At 44.3% G+C, this 18,802-nt stretch overlaps 1 protein-coding gene across 3 annotated transcripts in view; it reads left to right on the top strand.

Moving 5' to 3' along the window:
• The window catches only part of AMOT (angiomotin), a 60,215-nt gene that overhangs the window by 10,961 nt on the left and 30,452 nt on the right, over positions 1–18,802 (top strand). Inside the window, exons 1-3 of one of the 3 annotated variants that reach the window (XM_015626575.3) lie at positions 15–675; positions 13,962–14,127; positions 15,516–16,434. In XM_015626575.3, coding sequence (XP_015482061.1) covers positions 15,563–16,434 — 872 coding nt within the window. In that variant the 5' untranslated portion in view covers positions 15–675; positions 13,962–14,127; positions 15,516–15,562. Of the gene's footprint in view, positions 1–14; positions 676–13,961; positions 14,128–15,515; positions 16,435–18,802 lie in introns of those variants that run through there. The other 2 variants (XM_015626577.3, XM_015626576.3) reach the window with 2 other exon arrangements.

Raw genomic sequence — 18,802 nt, 5'->3', positions numbered from 1 at the left:
AGCCCGGCCGGGCGCGATGCCGCGGGCCGCCCTTCGCTGCCGGGGCCGCGGGCGCTGCGACTGCCCCGGGCGGCGCTGCCACTGACAGCCGAGCTGCCACCGCCGGGACGCGGACTTTCCCCTCTTTGTGTTTATTCTGCCGCTCTCGAGGTACCGCTGTCCTCCTCCCAGCGACCGCGGGCAGGTCCTGGGCTGACTCTGGGATTTTTTATTTTGTTTTACTCTCTTCTAGCTCGATTGCCTGTTCTGAAAAGTATATTTATTTTTAATAAAAGAAAGAGTAGAGCCACAAATCCGGTTCGTATCACGTTCCCCGTTCTGTGGAGTCCGGTTTGTTTCTGCGGTTAAAAAAAGTTTACTCCCCCTCCTCCAGTTTTATTGACACTGAGGATGAAGAAGGATTTGCAAATGAAAGCGCCTTGAAATACAGCATCTTTTGGAGAGAGCTCTGCAGTTCTCCAGCCCGTTAAATCTCGAATTCCAGCCTTTGCCCCTGCTGAATCCACTGTTCTGCCCTTTACTCTCCGGGGTAAAAAACCAAACAACAACAACAAAAACCCGAGGGGAAAAAGAATACCTTTGGCAGCAGGGAAGCTTTGTGTGACTGACCCAACGAGCTACAAGTGTCCAGTTTCTGAAAAGAAGAAAACCCTTTTGTCTTCAGCAGATCAGTAGGTAAGAGATGTGCTCATGCTGCAAGGGACTCTGCATTCTTTCTTCAGCCTTAACCTGGGATTTAGACTGGCTCTCTTCTGTGTCAGCTTTTGTCCATCACTTCTTTCTCCTGTAAAGTTTATTTTTCATCTTGCAAAATTCTTGAAAAAAAAACTAAAAAAAAAAAAGAATACACTCATCCACCTATTTCACCAGTGGTAGTAAATTGCCAAAATGAATAGTGATGTACTTGTGTGTAATTGGATTGAGTAAAACTCGGTGGAAGTCGCTGAAGTGGGTTTGTGTCAGACTATGTTTGAAAGCAGCCGTTTCTTGTGGTGCTCTTTTCTTTTGAGAAAATAATTGCAGTCATTGTGCTTGTAATCCACGTGTTGAGATTGTCTTTGCTGGTCGTGCTGCACAGAGGATCATGTATGTGCATTTGTGTATCACACGTGCAAACAGGGCTGCCACGATCGGCTGATTTCTTGTTTCACACTGGAATTTGTTTTACATTAAGTGCTTTACTGCTGTGTCACAAGGTGTAAAAGTGTTGCACCCATAATTAACACTCCTTAACAGATTATTGAGCATGGTCAGGAGCACGCTTGGCACTGTGCAGAGTGAATACGAGGGGATGTTTTCTTTGTTTTGAGATTTTTTTTTTTCCCGAAGTAAGACTGAAAACGCAGCAGGGACATGTGCACATAATAACTGGATGGAGGCCCAGTCTCTGTGCAGGGAAACATATTTTGCAGAATCCTCCTTTCTGAAGGGGCCAAGTGTTGAGGGTGTCCTGGTTTACAAGTGATAATTCCACAATGAATGTCTCACTTTTCTTCTCCCCCAGCTCCGTACCCACATTCCACATTCCCTCTTTCCTTTGCTACCAGCCATTTCTGCAAGGGAAGGACCTGTGGAATTTTGTGTGGCTGGCAGTGGGACTCCTTGTGTCAGGGAAGATTGTATTGTTCCCTGTGGAATCACACAGCATCCCCTAGCAGGAGGAACTGCCTGTTCATGTGGTGAAACCAGCCTTGACATTGAGCTCTTCCCTGCTGCGTGGGTTTTTCCTGTGGATGATACAGGAAATGGTACATATCGGTCTGTCCTGCTCCCTGTTCCTCTTTCTTTTTTAAGTTGTTTTTTTTTTTTGTTTTTTTTTTTTGTAGTTTTTTTTTCTGCTTCCCTGGAAGGATTTCTGTGGGAAAAGAAAGTGGGATAGGTGGGGCAGCAAGTCAGCGTGCTGTGAGCTGCTGGGCCCTCGGAGAACTGGGGGTGCCTCAGTCTCTGCTGAGGTGCAGCATCCAGTGGGGCACCTTGTGAGGGGACTGGGGCAGGTGACTGACCAGGATTTTGGATGGGGTCTTGGTTTTGGCTGCTGTCTCACATTTTTCTGCTTGACTGTTTCAGAGAACTGAGCCTTTTCTAGCAGGTCAGGGTGGCAACACAAAGAGCTGTGTTCTCGAGCTTTCTCTACACCCTCGTGCTGCTCCCGTGTGAGTGATGGGCAGCATCACCTCGGTTTTTCAGGGCTGCTGTGAAAACACGAAGCCTACCATCAGGACTGTGACCCTGTTAAATCTCTGGGTCAGACTTTCACCAGGGTTACCTCAGTGACTGCTTCTCTGAGGGAGAGGGGTCATGAATTGACCCTGGAAAAATTTGTGCCGTAGTTGAAGTTGCAGGTTCATCTGGGACACCTGGTCTCCCTCTCTTTTACTTCCAGGACACTTATTTGCAACATAACCCCATCCTTCAAAGATTCCTGGGAGCCACAAAGACAGCACAGGATGATTTATTTTTCTTGAGGAAAGGGTGGGATTTCCAGATGGAGGGAATCCCACATGCTCTTTGCCTTTTGGATTCTGGAGGTGTTTTGCAGGCAGCTCTGTCTGCCCTGGGGAGGGGGCTGGAGGCAGAATGGGAGTGGGCAGAATGGGCCATGTGGTGGGACGTGTGGCTGGAGTTTACCATGACACTTTAATTGAAATGGTGCTGGCTGGTTAACATGCTGATAGTGTAGTTCATGATCCTGGCTGTTCCTGGTGACACAAGACATTGGATTGTGCCATAAACGTGGGACAACCAAAGCATTCCCCTTTCCTAGAGCACGCTTTGGACTAATGCTTCGTAGCAGAGAATGCTGCAGCTGGGCCACAAGGATTTCATATGCCTGTGATACAAGTGTATAAAAATTCTCTGCAGCCTCTAATACAGCTCAAAGGGCAGCTGATTTAGACGTGCCTGAGTGTTGAGGTCAGGAGATCACATTCCATAGGTTACTAGATGAAAGTGCTTCAAGAGGGCATAGCATAAATATTTGATTCATATAGAAGGGATTGGTGCAAATCCTTTTGTTCCTTCCCCAAAGATGTTCTGGAGGAAAAGCACTGTTAGGAGGAAAAAAAAAAACCCAACCCACTGAACAACAGAAAACTTGTAACTTCTTTGTGCTAGAGGAAGTTGGATGGTAACATAGTGTATTATTGGTGAATTCCACTAAAATTCTTCTCGTGGGATACACCGTCTTAGAGAACGCTGAAGGGAACTAATGTTTTTAAGTGTAAAATGACTCATAATGCATGGGCTCTTGAGGTTGGGTTTAACATTGTATGCAAACATTGCCAGCTGGTGGGGATCTTTTGGGATAAATAAGATCTATATTTGTACAAGAAGGCTTGAATGATGCATTTCAGATGCATCCTGATTAGCATAAGCCATTCACTTTGCAAAAGAATAGCCAGAGTCCCAGAAGTGGAGATAATTTAATAGTTCTCTTGTTCTCTTTAGTCTGTCTTGCATCAGCAGACTGACCAATCTTTTTGTTTATTTAGAAATAAGGTTGCATTGCTTTGCTGCCACATTTTCCTAACCATGACGGTGAAATTGAGAATTTGCAACCCCCAAGTTCTCAGAGCATAAATGCTTCTCCCACTTCTAGCCCTTCCTTTTGTTTCCAGTTGAGCATAATTTTTTTTTTTGTGGTTATTTTGATAGAACAACTTGCACCATTTAATTCCTAGGTCTCAGCACAATGATGCCTTGCTCCATGGCTGGAGCTCATTGTCACTGCAACGAACAAACAGCTGAAGTAAAATTTGAGCTCACTAAAGCTTAATTTTCTTAATGTGGTGCAAAATTTGAGCTTGGTTTAGATAGTTGTATTAATGTATACACAGGAATAAGTGTACAATTTTAGAATTATCAACAGTCCAAGAGTGTTAATGTATAAATGTTTTTGACAGTGAAAGAATTTGTCTGTTTAAACCCCTTGTGGGGCAGAACTCCTTGTGCACTTCTTGCTTTATTCTTATTGCTTGCTTTTAAAGAGCAGCAGAGCTCTGACCTGCAGGGTAGACAAAACCCAATATAATAAAGTTTTTACATGTTCAGAGTATGCATTAAACTGAAACGTGGCTCCAAACACCTGTAAATGATGAGATCCTCTGTTTGGTGCAGAATATGTTGTATGCTGGGTTCTGTTGTGAATTAAAAAGAAAACAATGACCTTGTTCTTGGCAAAAGGTTCTTGGATTAATGGATATTCCCACTTTGGACTGAAGTGTAAATGCTTTCAGAATAAAGTAAGATGCCTGTTTTCCCCCATCCGGCTGTTATTTCACATTCCCACGTTTCAAGGTATTTGCAGACGCTTTTGAAGAAGTCTTCTCAAAATGTTCCTAATCAAAGCAGCCTCATGGATTTCCTCCTTGCTATTGTGGACAACATAGTGGGAGTGAAATGTCCATTGGTTGCCAATGTTTGCTGCTAGGTATCCCTCTTCCATGGAGACCAAGTGTTTATAAAAGTGTGAGAACAGCCATTCTTGGGGATTGGCAGTGAGGTCTAGGGCTCGCTCTCTCCTCTTCTGTCCACTGAAACACAAGAGAGGACTTGGTTCCTCATAGAAGTGTTCCAAACTGCCTGTTGCTGGGGTTATACACTTGCAGGAAGCACTAGAGGATTTGTCAAAGTGATTTAGTCCATTGTGTTGAATCTGGGCCACAGCCCATTTCTCTAAGCTCATTCCTTTCAGGAATTCTCTGCTTTTCTTGCTTTCTGATGAGTAGTTACTTTCTAGGTTAGATTTCCACATACCCTGGTGCCTGATCTTCTTTCTGCACGTGCCCCATATGTGGCAGCAACATCATATTGTAGAATTAAATCATTGTCTTTTATGAAAGAGCAGGCAAATACCTGCCCTGTGAGTCCAGCTTGGCTGCAGGAGTTGTTAAACCCTTTTATATAGGAGAGAGTGTATTTCCAAACAGCCCTGGAATGCAGTGCTGGCCACAGGAAGAACTTCAAGCTGCAGCCTCCATGGCCATACCTTCAGCCTTTGCAAAAGGGTTTTTGGTTCATGCTTTGGACATGTCTGATACTGGAATTGTATCCATGTGAAAGTGATGGGCTGTGTGGAGAACTCTAAAGTCAGAAAATATCCAAATCTTGCATATTACCTGTCTCTCCAGAGTAGCCTTGAAATGTTGTCTTCAGGACAGGAAAAAGATCCAACAACTTTGGGGAAAAATAGTTTGAAGTTGTTCTAGGAGTAATAAATTTTTAAATATGCAATATAATCTTTTCTTACTTGCCTACTACACCTGTAAGTGAACGGTGTTTTTGATGGTTGATGGAATTTGTGCTTACATGGACACTTGGATGTAATTTTTAAAGTAAGAGTAGATTTAAAACTTACCTGTGTATAAATGACCATTCAGGGCAAACCAGACATTTGATGTCAGCGGGAGCTCTGTGCATGAGGAGTCAATAGGAATGGAAAACGAAATATGAATTAAAAAAAAATAAATCCTGAGAACAGAATTCAAAGGCATGTGGAAACAAACTTCTCAAAGCTTTAAAATCCTGTCTTAATAGAGTGGAGAGGTTTGTGTGAGGTGCTCAGCTTAGGTGCAGGAAGAAACGTGTTGGAGTGTCCCCTGGGGATGGAGCTGTGGCCGTGTCCCTCGTGGTGGCTGTTGGATGTGTCATCCCTCGTGGTGGGCAGCTCCCATGGAGCTTGGCTGGCCCTGGAGAAATGAGGGCTCCCTCCTGTTCCCAATAGCTGAGTGGCTCCTCTCTTCCTGGCAGGCACTCTGCATTCTTGGTCCTGCAGAAGGGCTTTGGAGATAAATGCTGCCATTCAGACTTGCTGCTTTTTTACTTTCTTGTCCTCTCTGAGAATGACTCTTGTCTGGTTTGGTTGTGTCTCAGCTTAAAAAAACTTTTTTTTTTTTTTTTTAAGATACTAAATATTTGAAATTCCTCAGGAGTCTTTGGTCATTTTCTTTGATAACCACTATTGGGCTATATAAGTTCATCAGTATTGGTCACAGTATAGAACCAGACTTTGTGTAAATGACAAAAAAAGTTCACTGATCCAATAAAATTGTTTTTTAAAGGCTTATTTGTATTAGCAAAGCACAGTGTCTAATAGTAGACCAAACTGTTGTTGAACAGTTCTCTTATATGAATGTTTATGAACTAAGCCAATTTAGGATTTTGTTTAATGAATTAATTAGTATTTATAAGACCTTGTCTAAGAGTTGTGTCACAGTAATATTTTCTTTAAAATGTTTTGTGTCTCTACACAACTTGTTTTTTGAAAGAATTACTTAATATATTAGGATTATTTACTGTAACCCTCAAGGAAAGTAATTCCACATTTCAGTGACTTTGTTCCCATCAGGGTTTGGTGGACTTTTCCTGCTGTTCTAATTTGGGTGGTTCTGTGTTCAGCTGAAACAAATTTGATTGCTTCATACTGGGGCTAGCCTGTCTAGTTGTGGGGCTTGGGAAAACATATCTTCCTTGTTTTCCCATTGTCTTTTTGAAAAGGAACAAAGCTCCTCTGTATTTCTGGAGAGCCAGAACTTAAAACCAGTGAGAGATGGCATCCTTGCCTGTGCTGAGGGGCTGGAATGAGATGGGTTTTAATGTTCCTTCCAACCCAAACCAGTCTGGGATCCTGGGATAGTCTGTGGAGGTGATAATCTGGAATTTTCTGGAGTGGTCACAGCTGAGAGCTGATATTTAAACAAACTTGGAACACTTTTTCATGATTTTTAAATGATGAAGGTTGAAGAGACAAGACCAAGAGCCATTACGTAGCCTGCTCTACCCTTCCTTTGGGTAAGATCAGGGATCTGTGGAGAGGAGGCAGAAAAGAGAACTCCAAAATTGCATGAAAAAGAGCAGCTTTGGCTCTTGTTGAGTTGGGATTGGGTGTGGAGCACTTGGATCTTCTTTAAAAAAGAAAAAGTTACAAAAAAAGCTTAGCATCCCTGGGAGGAGGAGTGGATTTAGCATGTGTTGGGAGCCCAGGGGATTTCTGATTTGGGGGAGTGGGGATGGCAATAGGACAGTGTGTGTGACACTGCTGCCCCATCCCCTGCTGCTCAGGGGGTTTGAAGGGAGCTTCCATGGGGCAGGCTCAAAAGGCTGGGCTGGAGATCAGGGCCCAGGGTGGTGCTGGGGGAAGCAAAGTGCAGGATGTGTTCCCTTAGGAAACCCAGGACAGCAGCTTTTCCTGCCTGGAGAGGCTCTGGCACTGCATTCCTCAGGCAGGGGAGAGCTGAGTGCATTTCCTGCACAAGCCCTGCTGGCGTTGACTGAGCTCTGAGGGGGAGCAGGGAAGGTTAATCACCTTGGATTTGTGCTCAAGGAGCCGTGTGTTACCTCTGATTTCTGTGCACTCAGTGAAGTTCATTTAATTTCATTCATTAAGGCTCTAAATATTTCGATTTAGATATTTTGAATCTTTAACTATTTTTCTGCAGCTTCTGAGGATCCTTTGCAGAAGTATCTTCTCCAGCTGTAGAAGACACTCAGAAGTGTTTCCTCATCCTTCTTCTTCACTTCTTGCACAAATCCTGGGGTGCAAACATCCTTGATCCATTTAGGCATGATCTGTGCTTGCTGAAAATCTTTCTAGCAGTGATGAAGTTTATATTAGCAAAGCAGAAGTTGTGCTGGTGTGGTTTACACAAGGTTTCCTAAGCAATACACCTAAACCCAATTATTTCCTACTGTAACTGCATCTGTTTTAGAGTGGTTGCTGGAATACTTGCATTGAAAGAAATCAATTCCCTGAGTGACATAGTTGTGGCAACAAAAAAAACATCAGTGTAGGCCAGGACTTAGCCAGTCACCACTGTGCTAAAATGAATGGAGTAATATCTTCCTCCAAGTGTGGTGGTGAGGCTCAATTAATCATCTTATAGGTAATTAAAGGTTTTTTATAAGGTGCACATGAAAAGCCCAGGTGGTTATGATAAAAGAACAACACCAAAACCACTTTTATAACATCCTTGTTGTATAAAAATGCGGTGGGCTGAATCTTCTGTAGGGTTTTAGTTTGAATTCACATTTTTAACCCATGGTACCCACTGAGATCTCTTGGTGGTGTTGGGCTGTCCCTGTACTGAACTGGGTTTGTGCCCTTCCTTGGGCCACAGCATCTGTGACTGATAACTGGGAATTTACCTGTATTTTAGTTGTTTCTTTTTCTAAATAAAAGAAAAAGCAGGCCTTAGACCAAAGGAGGGGCCATTCCTGCCTGCTTTCCAGATTCTGTGGTTACTCCTGTTAAATTCTGTGAAACTGCATTCTGAAATAAGAAGAGCTCCTCCATATGGGGGCTTAAAATAGTTTAAATTGTGGTATTACTAGAAAAAGCCAGAAAATTCCATGCTAAAGTTAGGCCCTAGTGGTTGTTTTCTTCTCTGCATCCTCCACCTACGTTTTTTGGGGTTTTTTTTGTGTGTGTGTCAATTTACGATACAAATTTTCAGGATGTCACAACTGACATATGAGGAAAAACTACCTCAAGGAGGCCCAAAATGGATATATATCTGTTTGGGGATCAAATTTCCATTGTTTTCAGGACTTCTTAAGCTTTTTGGTTCGAATTTTGACTTTACTTTTAATGTAGATGGTGATTCCAATCTTTTTTTTTTTTCTTTTTTTTTTTTTTTTTTTATCTCAGCAGCAATTAAAAGAGTCTGATCCTATCTGTAGGGACAAATGATGCACTGTCAACATTTTGCTCCCTTCTGATAATGCACATGAAACTGGTTTGCGTGTTTGAAGATTACATTTTACTCTCACATGGTTTTCATTATCTGAGAGCCCCGAGGAGAGGCCTGGACTAAATCAGGGAAGGAATGGAGAAACCACACAATGCAATGAAACTGGTGCTGAGGCATAGTTGGGATAGTTGTGGGACAGGGGCTGCTGACGACAGAAACAGGGCGCTGCCTGAGTGCCAGCAGCAGCAAGAAGTGGAGCATTTGCAAAAACACAAAACAAAGCTTGAAGTTGAATTAAAACTGTGGCTTGGGCTTGCAGCAATTCCCCAGTTCTGCAAGGATAATTACTGGAAATCGCTGAAATTTGAGGCAAATTAATCTTGCTTGCTCTGTGCTGGGAAGGCAGCACTCTGAAATGAGACCTGGTGTGGCAAAAGCTGCGTGGACTTGAGCTGGTTTTAGCAAGAGGACGTTTAAAAGGTGAGATCTTGGCTTTTCTGGAGGTGGTAGCAGAACTTCCATTGCCTGTGCTGGAATTTGTGTTTCATTAATTATGCAGAAATGGCAGTACCTGTCCCTAAAGGGTTGTGACTCTGCAGATGTGTGAGCAGTGTTAGGTAGTGCTGTGTAACAGTTTAAGTAACGGAGTGGTGTGATGTCTTCATGTAGAAATATTCTCAATAAAAGCAGCTGGTTTTCCTATTAGACTGGTGTATTCAGAATAAATCCTCCTGCCCCTGTGACTTTTAAAATTTTATGGAGGAATTGAAATTCCATAGCATTCTTTACAAAATGCTTAAAAGCCACGACACATTCCTATTTATACCGGGCTTTGTAAGTGTTTATTCTCTTTTTTTTTGTCCTTTTGTAATATAAAACCTAAATTATGCAGGTGAAGATTATAGGAACTTCCCTGTGAAGAAATTGATACTTTTTACTGAGGGGAGCAGTAATTCAAAGGTCAAGTAAGGTCTTCTCAGTTTTTTTTCCTTTGAGATGTAATTTAGAGGGGATCTTCCCATGTTGATGTCTTGACTTATTTATCTCCAGTCAGGCCAAGCAACTTGCTGCCTTTTTTTCAGGCCTGCCAGGCTTCCCTGTGCCTGATCCCAGTGACAGAAGTGTTTGAGGGGCAGGGTTAGGGACAGTCTAATCCTTGCTCAGGTGGACTCAGTTTGGCTGGGGGAGTTGTTAAAACCGGGACCAGTCTTTGATTGTTCTCTTGTGTTGCTGTAGCAGGATGATCTAATACAATGGGTATGCATCTTATTTGCCCCCCTCCGGGTGACATTGTTCTTGTTTTTCGTTAAAAGAAGGAAGTTTTTCTTGTTTGCCCGGTGACTCTGCCCTTCTGGAATGAAGATGAGTAATGCTGGCAGTGCTCCATGCACCTGCTCGGTGCCACCCTCCGGGATCACCTGAGCCACGGGCAGCAGATGGAGGCAGGCAGGGCTGGGAGGGTTGAATGGAAGCTGGGGAGGTGTTTATGGTTGGAGTCTGGAACCTCCTCCTGCTTAGGAGCAGATGCTAAAGAGCTCTCACAACGCTGCGACTTGTTGAGTTCTGCCTTGCAGGTCTGGGTGTCGGCACCAGAGGTTGGGAACCTTTATTCTCCAGGACGGTCCTGGTGTGTATTCTCTCCCTTCCTCCTCCTCCTCTTTGGGCAGGACTGAAAGGAAGCAAAGAGCATTCAGTGATAGCCTCCACTATTCGTTAAATAATTTGGGACCTTGCCTCTGAGTCCCTGGTGCTCCCAGCCACTCCAAAGTGAGCGTTTGTGCAGAGCAGCCGTGGTTCCAATGGTCTTGGAGACACAGGCTGAGTGAATTCTGCAGGATCAGGGATCAGCCTGCTGGGGTTTGCACAGGCCATGGAGCAGCAGAGTGTTTCCATTACCCACAGGGGTGACTCAGCATGGGAGTATTGCCCAGGGACCTCACAGCTGGTCCTTTCCGCACTGTTTCCTGTCCTCTCCTCTATTACAGAGTGCAGGTCTGTCTGAAGAACCTAAAGAAGAACCTGCACCTAAAAAACCAGCCTAAAACTTCATCTGCCTGGTAGCATCCCATCCCCTGCTGCCAACCAGGATGGGCAGTGTCACAAGCACATCCTTTACGAAAAACCACGGAACTGCTTTACAGAGTTTGCTGCTGGAGTGTGAAGTCTGTCACTGGATTGTTTCAGGTGTGAGTGACACAAAACTTAGGAGTAAAACTGAAAGTGCTTAACTGTACTGCAGCCCTGATGAGGTGGTGAACCTGTTCCCATCCCACCTGATGCGTTAGCTAATTAGCTCCTTGGCTAAGCAGTAATTCTGGGCAAGTATGCACAGGCTGTCCTCACAGGGACTTTTGCATTCCTCTTCATTTCACAAGCTAAAGAAAGATGCTTCTCTTTGCTTGTGAGGTTATTATTGCTTCATGCAGGTTAATTGAGCTATAGCATTAGAGCCACTCATCAAATAGTGGTGAGTCGCTCACTTGTCTAAGCTTGTTTATTTTTATAATGCTGGAAAATATTTGCATGCTGTACAGAAATGTGCTGCTTTGGTTCCCTACAGCCTGGCAGTATTATCATTTTAAATTCTTCATTAATCTTCCTTCCTCACGAGGGACTGGCAAGGTTCCTGTGCATAATTACACGATGTTTAAGACAGAAGCCTCAGCTACTGGGTTTTTACACAATGCCCTGCAAACATGAGGCTTTTCTTCCTTAAATAATACCTACCCTACCCCTCTTTTGTGCTCATTCTTGATCTCGGCATGGTGAAGCATTATTTGCAATTCCTGTGTTAGTTCTACCAGTTCTAGGTTCTGATGTTTCCTCAAGAGTTTTTCCCTCAAATTACCAGGAGTAATTTCAGACCAGAGTTTAGAATGAGGTGTAAGATGATAGAGCTGCGATGTTTGGGAGCAAATTGCAAAATTGATTCAGCCTGGGAAATCTCACTGTGGTTCCTTGGATGAGATTTGATCTAAATGTGAATTTTCCACTGGAAAAGGTATTTCTAGGCTTTGTGGCTATGGAGAGTGCACCATCCAATCCGTATAGTTTGGCAGATTTGTTGGCAGTCTGATTTCTGCCCTATCAATCATAATAGATGTAGGCTAAACTCCCAAATATGTCTGTTTAAAGTATCTACAGAACCTTCCCAATTTCCTTCCAGCTCTATCATAACAACTTTTCCAGTGCATCTCACTAATTTCCATCTTTGGCACAGTGAAAACCGAAATTGCTGGAAGAGCCTGACACAAATAGAGTTTGGTGTCCAAATAAATAACACATGGGCTTCAGCACCGATTGTACTGTTCATTTTTGTGTTTTGTTAATAGAAAAGTTAACTCACTGGTTCTGCCAGGAGTTTCCAGCCTGCTCAGAAAGCAGATTCCAGGAATGCTGCCACCCAAGTTAGTTAGCACAAGATTTTCTTTGTTAATTAATGGGATAAAACTGGAAAAAATAGGCTACCAGTCGGTATTTAAAGAAAGCGGATTTGTTGGCCAGAATATCTTCATATTGCATCTCAGCCCACCTTTTGCTTTGGGTTTCCAGGTTGGTTTCTAGTTTACACCCACACTAAAATTAGTAGTATTCAGTTCCAGCAAGTGTTTTCAGTGTGAACTGTGCCCTCCCTCCATCAGCTCAGCAGAATGAGCTGGTGGTGCTGAGGAGTGAAGCTCTGTGTGTGAAATGGTTCCTGGAGCATTTGAAGGAGTTAAACATGCACAGATTGTATTTGTCTGTTGAAAAAAAAAATCTTTAAAGCAGAGAGGCAGAATCTCAAGCTGGGTTGTATCTTTGTATTAAAAAAAATAAACAACTCCCCCCCACCTCCTTAGATTTTTCCAGTTGAGACAAAAGAAATCTTTGGGTGGAAAGGCAGCATCATATTGCATAATAAAAGCCTTTTTATGCACTATTAAAAAGGATTGCTCAGGGCAGCTTGGTTTAGAAAAAAAAAATTAGAAAAAGAAGAGTCAGTGATGATTCTGGTGTGAGGAGGACAAGAAATCCTTAACTTCTGTTGTGCAACACTGGGAAAAGAGGCTAGAAATTGCTCTAGTTATCTGCTATCTTTAATGCCTGGTTTAAAGGTTCTTTACTGCATATTTGCTGGCAGCTGTTTTCAATATATCCCTCTCGAGCTAAGTCACCAGTTAAGAATTTGACATTAGCTGCTTTTTTCAGCCACCATCTTGAAGTACCACACCACACAACACTGCCTTGTTCTCTCCTTAGATATTGTTCATGTGCCTTGAAATTGCTGTTGACACCTCAAGTATTTAACTTGCAGATCTGAGATTAGTTTTTGTTGGGTGTGGATTTGTGCCATAATAAGTCAGAGACAGAAGTATCCACGTCTGCATTCCTTCAGTACATCTGTTCACTTTATTTTTTGCAACATTCCAGGAAATTAAGTTAAATTATACATATCAATGAATATTTTTAGTTTTGCTAGTTTTGTTTTCATTGCCTTTCCTTAAAGTATGAACACACTGAGTGCACAAATACATTCCACATCTTTTGCATTGCTTACCTTTTTCTTTAGGACACCTTCAGTAACTTTTTGTAACATGCCTAAATACACATTGTTCTGTATTCTCCTGTTTCTCCTCTCAATGGTTAAAGTTTCTTTACTGCTTCATATTCTGAAGGAGAAAAGTAACGTAATTAAAGAGTGTTTTGGGAATTAGAGTTGTGCTCTGCAATGTATTTCTGGCATAAACTCTTGTCAGTGTCCTTTTCTTCCCCTGACTTTCCCAGTCTGTAAAATAAAGCTAATATTCACAAACTGATCATTCTCACAGTCATTTCTGAGGCACAGTGTGTTGAAGTTTATCAGGCATTTCACTGTGTCACCCTCCAGCAGAGGATTTCTGCTGACACAGTTTGAAATACTCAGTACCACTGGCAAAGGAGCCATAAGCACAGGGCATCCTCATCTGTGCTGCAGCTTTCATTCTGAGCAAAAAAATAAAACAATGGAGTTAAAGAATTAGCGGGTTTTAATCACTGTTTCACTTGGAGGCACAGAGGGGACAAAGCATTACTTGGCAACATTTAATCTTGGAGCAGAAATGGTCATGATTAAAGCAGCAGCTGGAGTAGATTGCTGGGGACACAGGGGTTCATTCATCCTAAAGGGATCAAAATTGTTGGTCTCTGGGAGCAAACAAGAAGCTACAAAAAGGAAAATCTGAAATATGGGCCAAGGTTTATTATTTCTAGGGTCTCATCTACTGATTAAAATGATGTTTTCAATACTTTCCTCAGAATTATTTTGGGAGCGAGGAGAGTATCAAGTGATCTGGCCTGCTGAAGAGGAGCCTGAAGCCATCTCTGAGTGGAGATCTTGGATTTGCAGGAGGAAGGCTGAGTGTGTCCCCCCATGTGGCAGAACTGCTCCTCCTTAGCAGGGAACTCCAAGTGAAGGACAAAGGTATGTGCCACTTCAAACAGGATTTCAGAGGAGTCACATTCCAGGTCAGCTAACAGGGCCTGAATTCCTGCCGTGGTGAGCAGCCTGGAATGAGGTGGATTTTAACTTTCTCTTCATTAAGGTTTGCAGGAGGCTTTTGTGTGCCCAGTGTGAGTCCTTGTGTGGCAGGGGTTGGCTGGTCTGAGGGAACAAATGGGGAGGTTGTGGAGATGCAGCACAAAGCAGACCCTTCAGGCCTCCTGATTCCTGGTTCTGCCACAGAAAAAACTGTTGGGAACAAGCTACCTTCTGCTAAAGGACAATGTAATACAGAAAAAAGGTGTCCAAAGAAAATGCTAGAAGAGCAACACGTGTTCTGCTGTCAGGGCAGAGCCACAGCTTGGACAGCAAGTGAGGCTTACTCTCTATTCTGAGCTGTTCTAGCTCAAAAGTAGCTCTGCTTTCAGTTACATGTCTCAAAGGTATCATTAATTTTTGATATTTCAACTCAGGCAAGGCCAATGGGCCTGAGTTTCCATGACACACTCTGGACTCTGCTGGGAGACTGAGCAAAATGTAATTGCTGTTGGTTACTGGCTTAATCTGTACTTAGGATATGCCTGACATTGGCTCTTTGTGTTTCTCTCATTGGGACGCAGTGTTTTTTCCTGCCACTCGGAGGTCTTTTTCTGTTCCTTAGATCAGACAAGTCTTTTTCCTCCCCTTGCATTTGCATGCATTCCGCTGAGGATATTTAGATGTGTGAGGATTTGGTTGCCTTTGTATAGCAGGAAGTTCCTGAGTCCTCACTTGCACCATGCCTGGGGTTTTCTGCAGCAGGGAGAAGAGGTGCTGATCTCACTCTGGGCATTTAATAACTCCGAAAACCTGCTTGCTAACTAGGTATTCATGAACTGCTTTATCTAAGCTGAGAGTTTTCTTTACTTCTTTTGAACCATATGCTATCTCAATGGGCCTCTTCGACCTTTTTTTTTTCTTTCTCTTAAAACCAATGAGTTGCTGATTTCACACTTCAATCCTTGTCTGCCTGCAAATATGGGAAGTGTATTTCACTGTTGGTAACTCTAAGCATAAAGCAAACAGGTTTCATCATTTTGTGAATTCCACGTCTCCTTTTTGCCCGAGATGCTGTCTGAGGTATTTGGCATGCATCCCTACAGCTTGCAGTCGATTGATTTGCCTATAAACTTTCAAGTCACCTTTCATCACCTTTCTGAGGCTTTGCCCCCCGGGCATGCAAGTCCTTCTTAGGTCAAGGGCCTTGATGACCCCCATTGTTATGGGAACCTTTGGTAATCTAACCTGCTTTTTTTCTGTATTTCAAGCCCTGGCTCCTGAATATCTGCTGGATCCACTCAGGCGCTAATAACCGTGTCTCCTTTCCTTAGGTCAAGGGCAGCTTTTACATTCCACCCAAAAGGCACCACAGTTTGAGATGAGGAATTCAGAAGAACAAGCAGCTACGACAGTTTTACAGCGCCTGCTGCAGGAGCAGCTCCGATACGGGAACCCAAATGACAACCGCAACCTTCTCGCCTTACACCAGCAAGCCACAGGGAATGCCCCCCCTTTCAGCAGCACCGGCAGCCCGGCCTCTCAGAACGAAGGGCTGAGCTCCCAGGACCACCAGCTCGTAACTCATGCTGCCCGCCAGGAGCCCCAGGGCCAGGAGATACAGGTGGACAACAGCATCATGGAGAAGCAGCTCTCGCCGCGGCTCCAGAACAGCGAGGACCTCCCGACCTACGAGGAGGCCAAGGTGCAGTCGCAGTATTTCCGGGGCCAGCCGCACGCCAGCGTCGGGGCCGCCTTCTACGTCACGGGCGTCACCAACCAGAAGATGAGGACTGAAGGGAGGCCCACGGTGCAGCGGGTGAGCCCGGGGAAGGTGCACCAGGACGAAGGACTGAAGGACCTGAAGCAAGGCCACGTGCGCTCCCTGAGCGAGAGGCTGATGCAGCTGTCCCTGGCCACCAGCGGGGTCAAGGCCCACGCGCCCGTCACGAGCGCGCCGCTCTCCCCGCTGTCCCCGCTCTCTCCCCAGCAGTCCAGCGACCCTTACAAAAATTCTGGCTCCAATGAGTTCTACAAGAACTCGGTGCAGCCCCCTTCCCAGCCCAGCATGAAAGGAATGGAGCAGCGGGGGCCTCCCCCTGAGTATCCTTACAAAAACATGTCCACCCCGTCTATGAACTGCAAACCCCAGGACTCGGGGCATTTCTATAGTGACCATCGCATGAGCCAGCAGGGACGATCTGATGGGCCTATGATGAGGTATCAGCATCCCCCTGAGTATGGCTCAGTCAGGTAAGCAAGACCTTCAAACAAACCCTGTGACAGCCACGTAGGGAATGACAATATAAAACTCAGTCCATCGCCTTCAGTCCTGAGGCAGGTTTTCCCTCAGCAAAGACCCCATCTTCATTCGTGAGATGACATGTTGTGTTCAGCTGCAGACTGTCTGGAAGGACTGGTACCTGCTTCAATAGCTGCCTAGAGAGGCCTGATGCTTTTCTACCAAAAAAAAAAAACCCAAAAAAAACCCCTAAACGAGCCAACTTGATTTTGTGGTATGGGGAAATTTAATGCTGAGGCTCCAGAGCCTCACAAAAGCTGTGCTACAAAAGCTGAAGTTATGGTGTGATTCATTGTAGAAACTTGCAGTTAGTTACTTATTGCAAGGCTTAAGTTGTTCTTTAATTACATCTGCCAGACAAATTTTTTTTTTTAAAACTGCATCGCATAGGAAAGGAGAAAGTGAAGGAAAGCAATAATGGTGCAGGTAGCAAAAATTACCTCTGAGCTTCCTGTAGAATTGTTAGGATTTTATTTTCAGTGGATTGAAGTTTAGGAGAGGAAAATGGAGTATGCTTTGTGCCTCATCCCAGACTTGCTTGTTCAGCTTTTGCTCATTTTTCTTGCATCGTTTGAAATCTCAGCCTGTTCTGGTTCCCTCTAGATAAGGAGCTGGATTTGGCTTGAGCCAAACACTGATGTCCATGTGGGAAGATGAAGTTTTTTAAGGTGGGCTAAAACCCCAGTTTTACTTTACCTGTTCCCATACTGCCTCATCTCTGCCTCACACCAGGTGGTACCTGGTGTAACGATTTCGGCCTCATTTTGGAGCTAAAAGGGTAATTCAGAGGAGCAAGGGGAGGATGTAAATGGAGAGAGGTCTCTGTGACTTTGTGTTTGCACATTTTGAGGGGCTCATGAAGAAACCAGTCAGTATTTGGGAGCAGAGTCCGAGCTTTAGGGAGTTTGAATCTGCCCAGAACCTTCCCAGCCCTATGAGGAGCTATTTTCAGAGTTTGTCCACCATTGTTTGTGATCTGAAATGACTTCAGCAGCATACAAGCCTGATGAAAAGGCCCTTTGATCTGGCTAAATAAATAATAAAGAGGCCAGGAAAAGGGGAAGTAAAGGGTTTAGGGGGGGTAATGATTGTGGAAGCTCGTTGCAAATGTTTTTGCGAATTCAAAGGCCTCAAACCTCTGTGCACATGGGACAGAGAAACAGCTCCTCAGTGGTTCTGCTGCATCAGAAATACTCCTTATATTATATGCAGTGAGACGTAGCCTGCTTGCTGTTCAAGGGAGAGGTATTTGAAAACACGCCAGCAGTCAGCTCCTCTAGACAGGGTGATTTTTGTCTGTATTGGATGGATCCTGGCTGCTTTGAAAGAACATGGTGGGGGGAAGGAGGGGGAGGAGAAAGGTTCAGCTGGCAAGGTTTCCAGTAGGGGAAGCAACTGAAATTTGTCTTCAAAGCACTGGGAATCTAATGAGGTTACTTTTTAACCTAAATAGCTGCGCAGAGGAGAGGTTTCCTTTGCAAGCAAATGCTGGAGCAGTAGAACAATTGCAAGACTAATCCATAAATTACAGAGCAGCGTAGCAAAGGAAGGGAACGGGTCCTCTATTCCCCTCCCTCTCCCACACGCTTTAAGAGAAACTGTCATTTAGACAAGAAACCTTCTGTGTTGCTAAAGGTGCAGCTGGGTGATGGTGTAGGGATTTTAAAGGCAAACAGCTCCGGGGAGAGCCTTTGCCTCGCACCAGGAGTGTCCTTGCAGTCTCCCGTTTTCCTGCGCCGTCGATCGGGATTCATTTGGATTGGTAAATGTGTGCATTTTTTGAACTGTGCGTCAAGGAAACAAAGCCCCTTCTCTCTGCTCCCGAAGCCACACCCTTTTCTGCGGGTTTTTCCCCTCATTGTTCGGGGGAATTTGAGGGTGACCTAATGATGCGGTTAAATAAAACTCGTTGAGCAAGATAAACATTGGGGAATTCACAGCATTCTCATGCTTCACCCTCCCCAGTCTGGGAAAGGAATGGGCTGTGTGGTAAGTTTAAACCAGTCTGCAAACAGTTTGCCTCACCTGCTCCTGGGCGGTGTAAAGTTTGGGAACAGTGTATGTTGGTAATGATGTTGGTTTAATGTAAATGCCGGGCATGCCGGAGGCATCTCTGCTGTTATTTGGAAATTTTAAAGAAAATTTAGAAGAGGGCTGGCCGCATGCGAAAGCTCCGGAGTCGAGTTCTCTCCCTAATACCTCAACTGCACTTTAGGATTGGTGGTGAAAAGAACCCTCCAGTTCCAGAGCAGAGCACGGGTGCCTTGGGCTCCCTGTCCTGGGGGCTGCAGGGCTCCTGTGGCAGCACAGTGACAGCTG

This window comes from Parus major, chromosome 4A, assembly GCF_001522545.3.
Source record: "Parus major isolate Abel chromosome 4A, Parus_major1.1, whole genome shotgun sequence".
NCBI classification, from domain to species: Eukaryota; Metazoa; Chordata; class Aves; order Passeriformes; family Paridae; genus Parus; species Parus major.
This window is presented reverse-complemented; position numbering and strand designations above follow the sequence as displayed.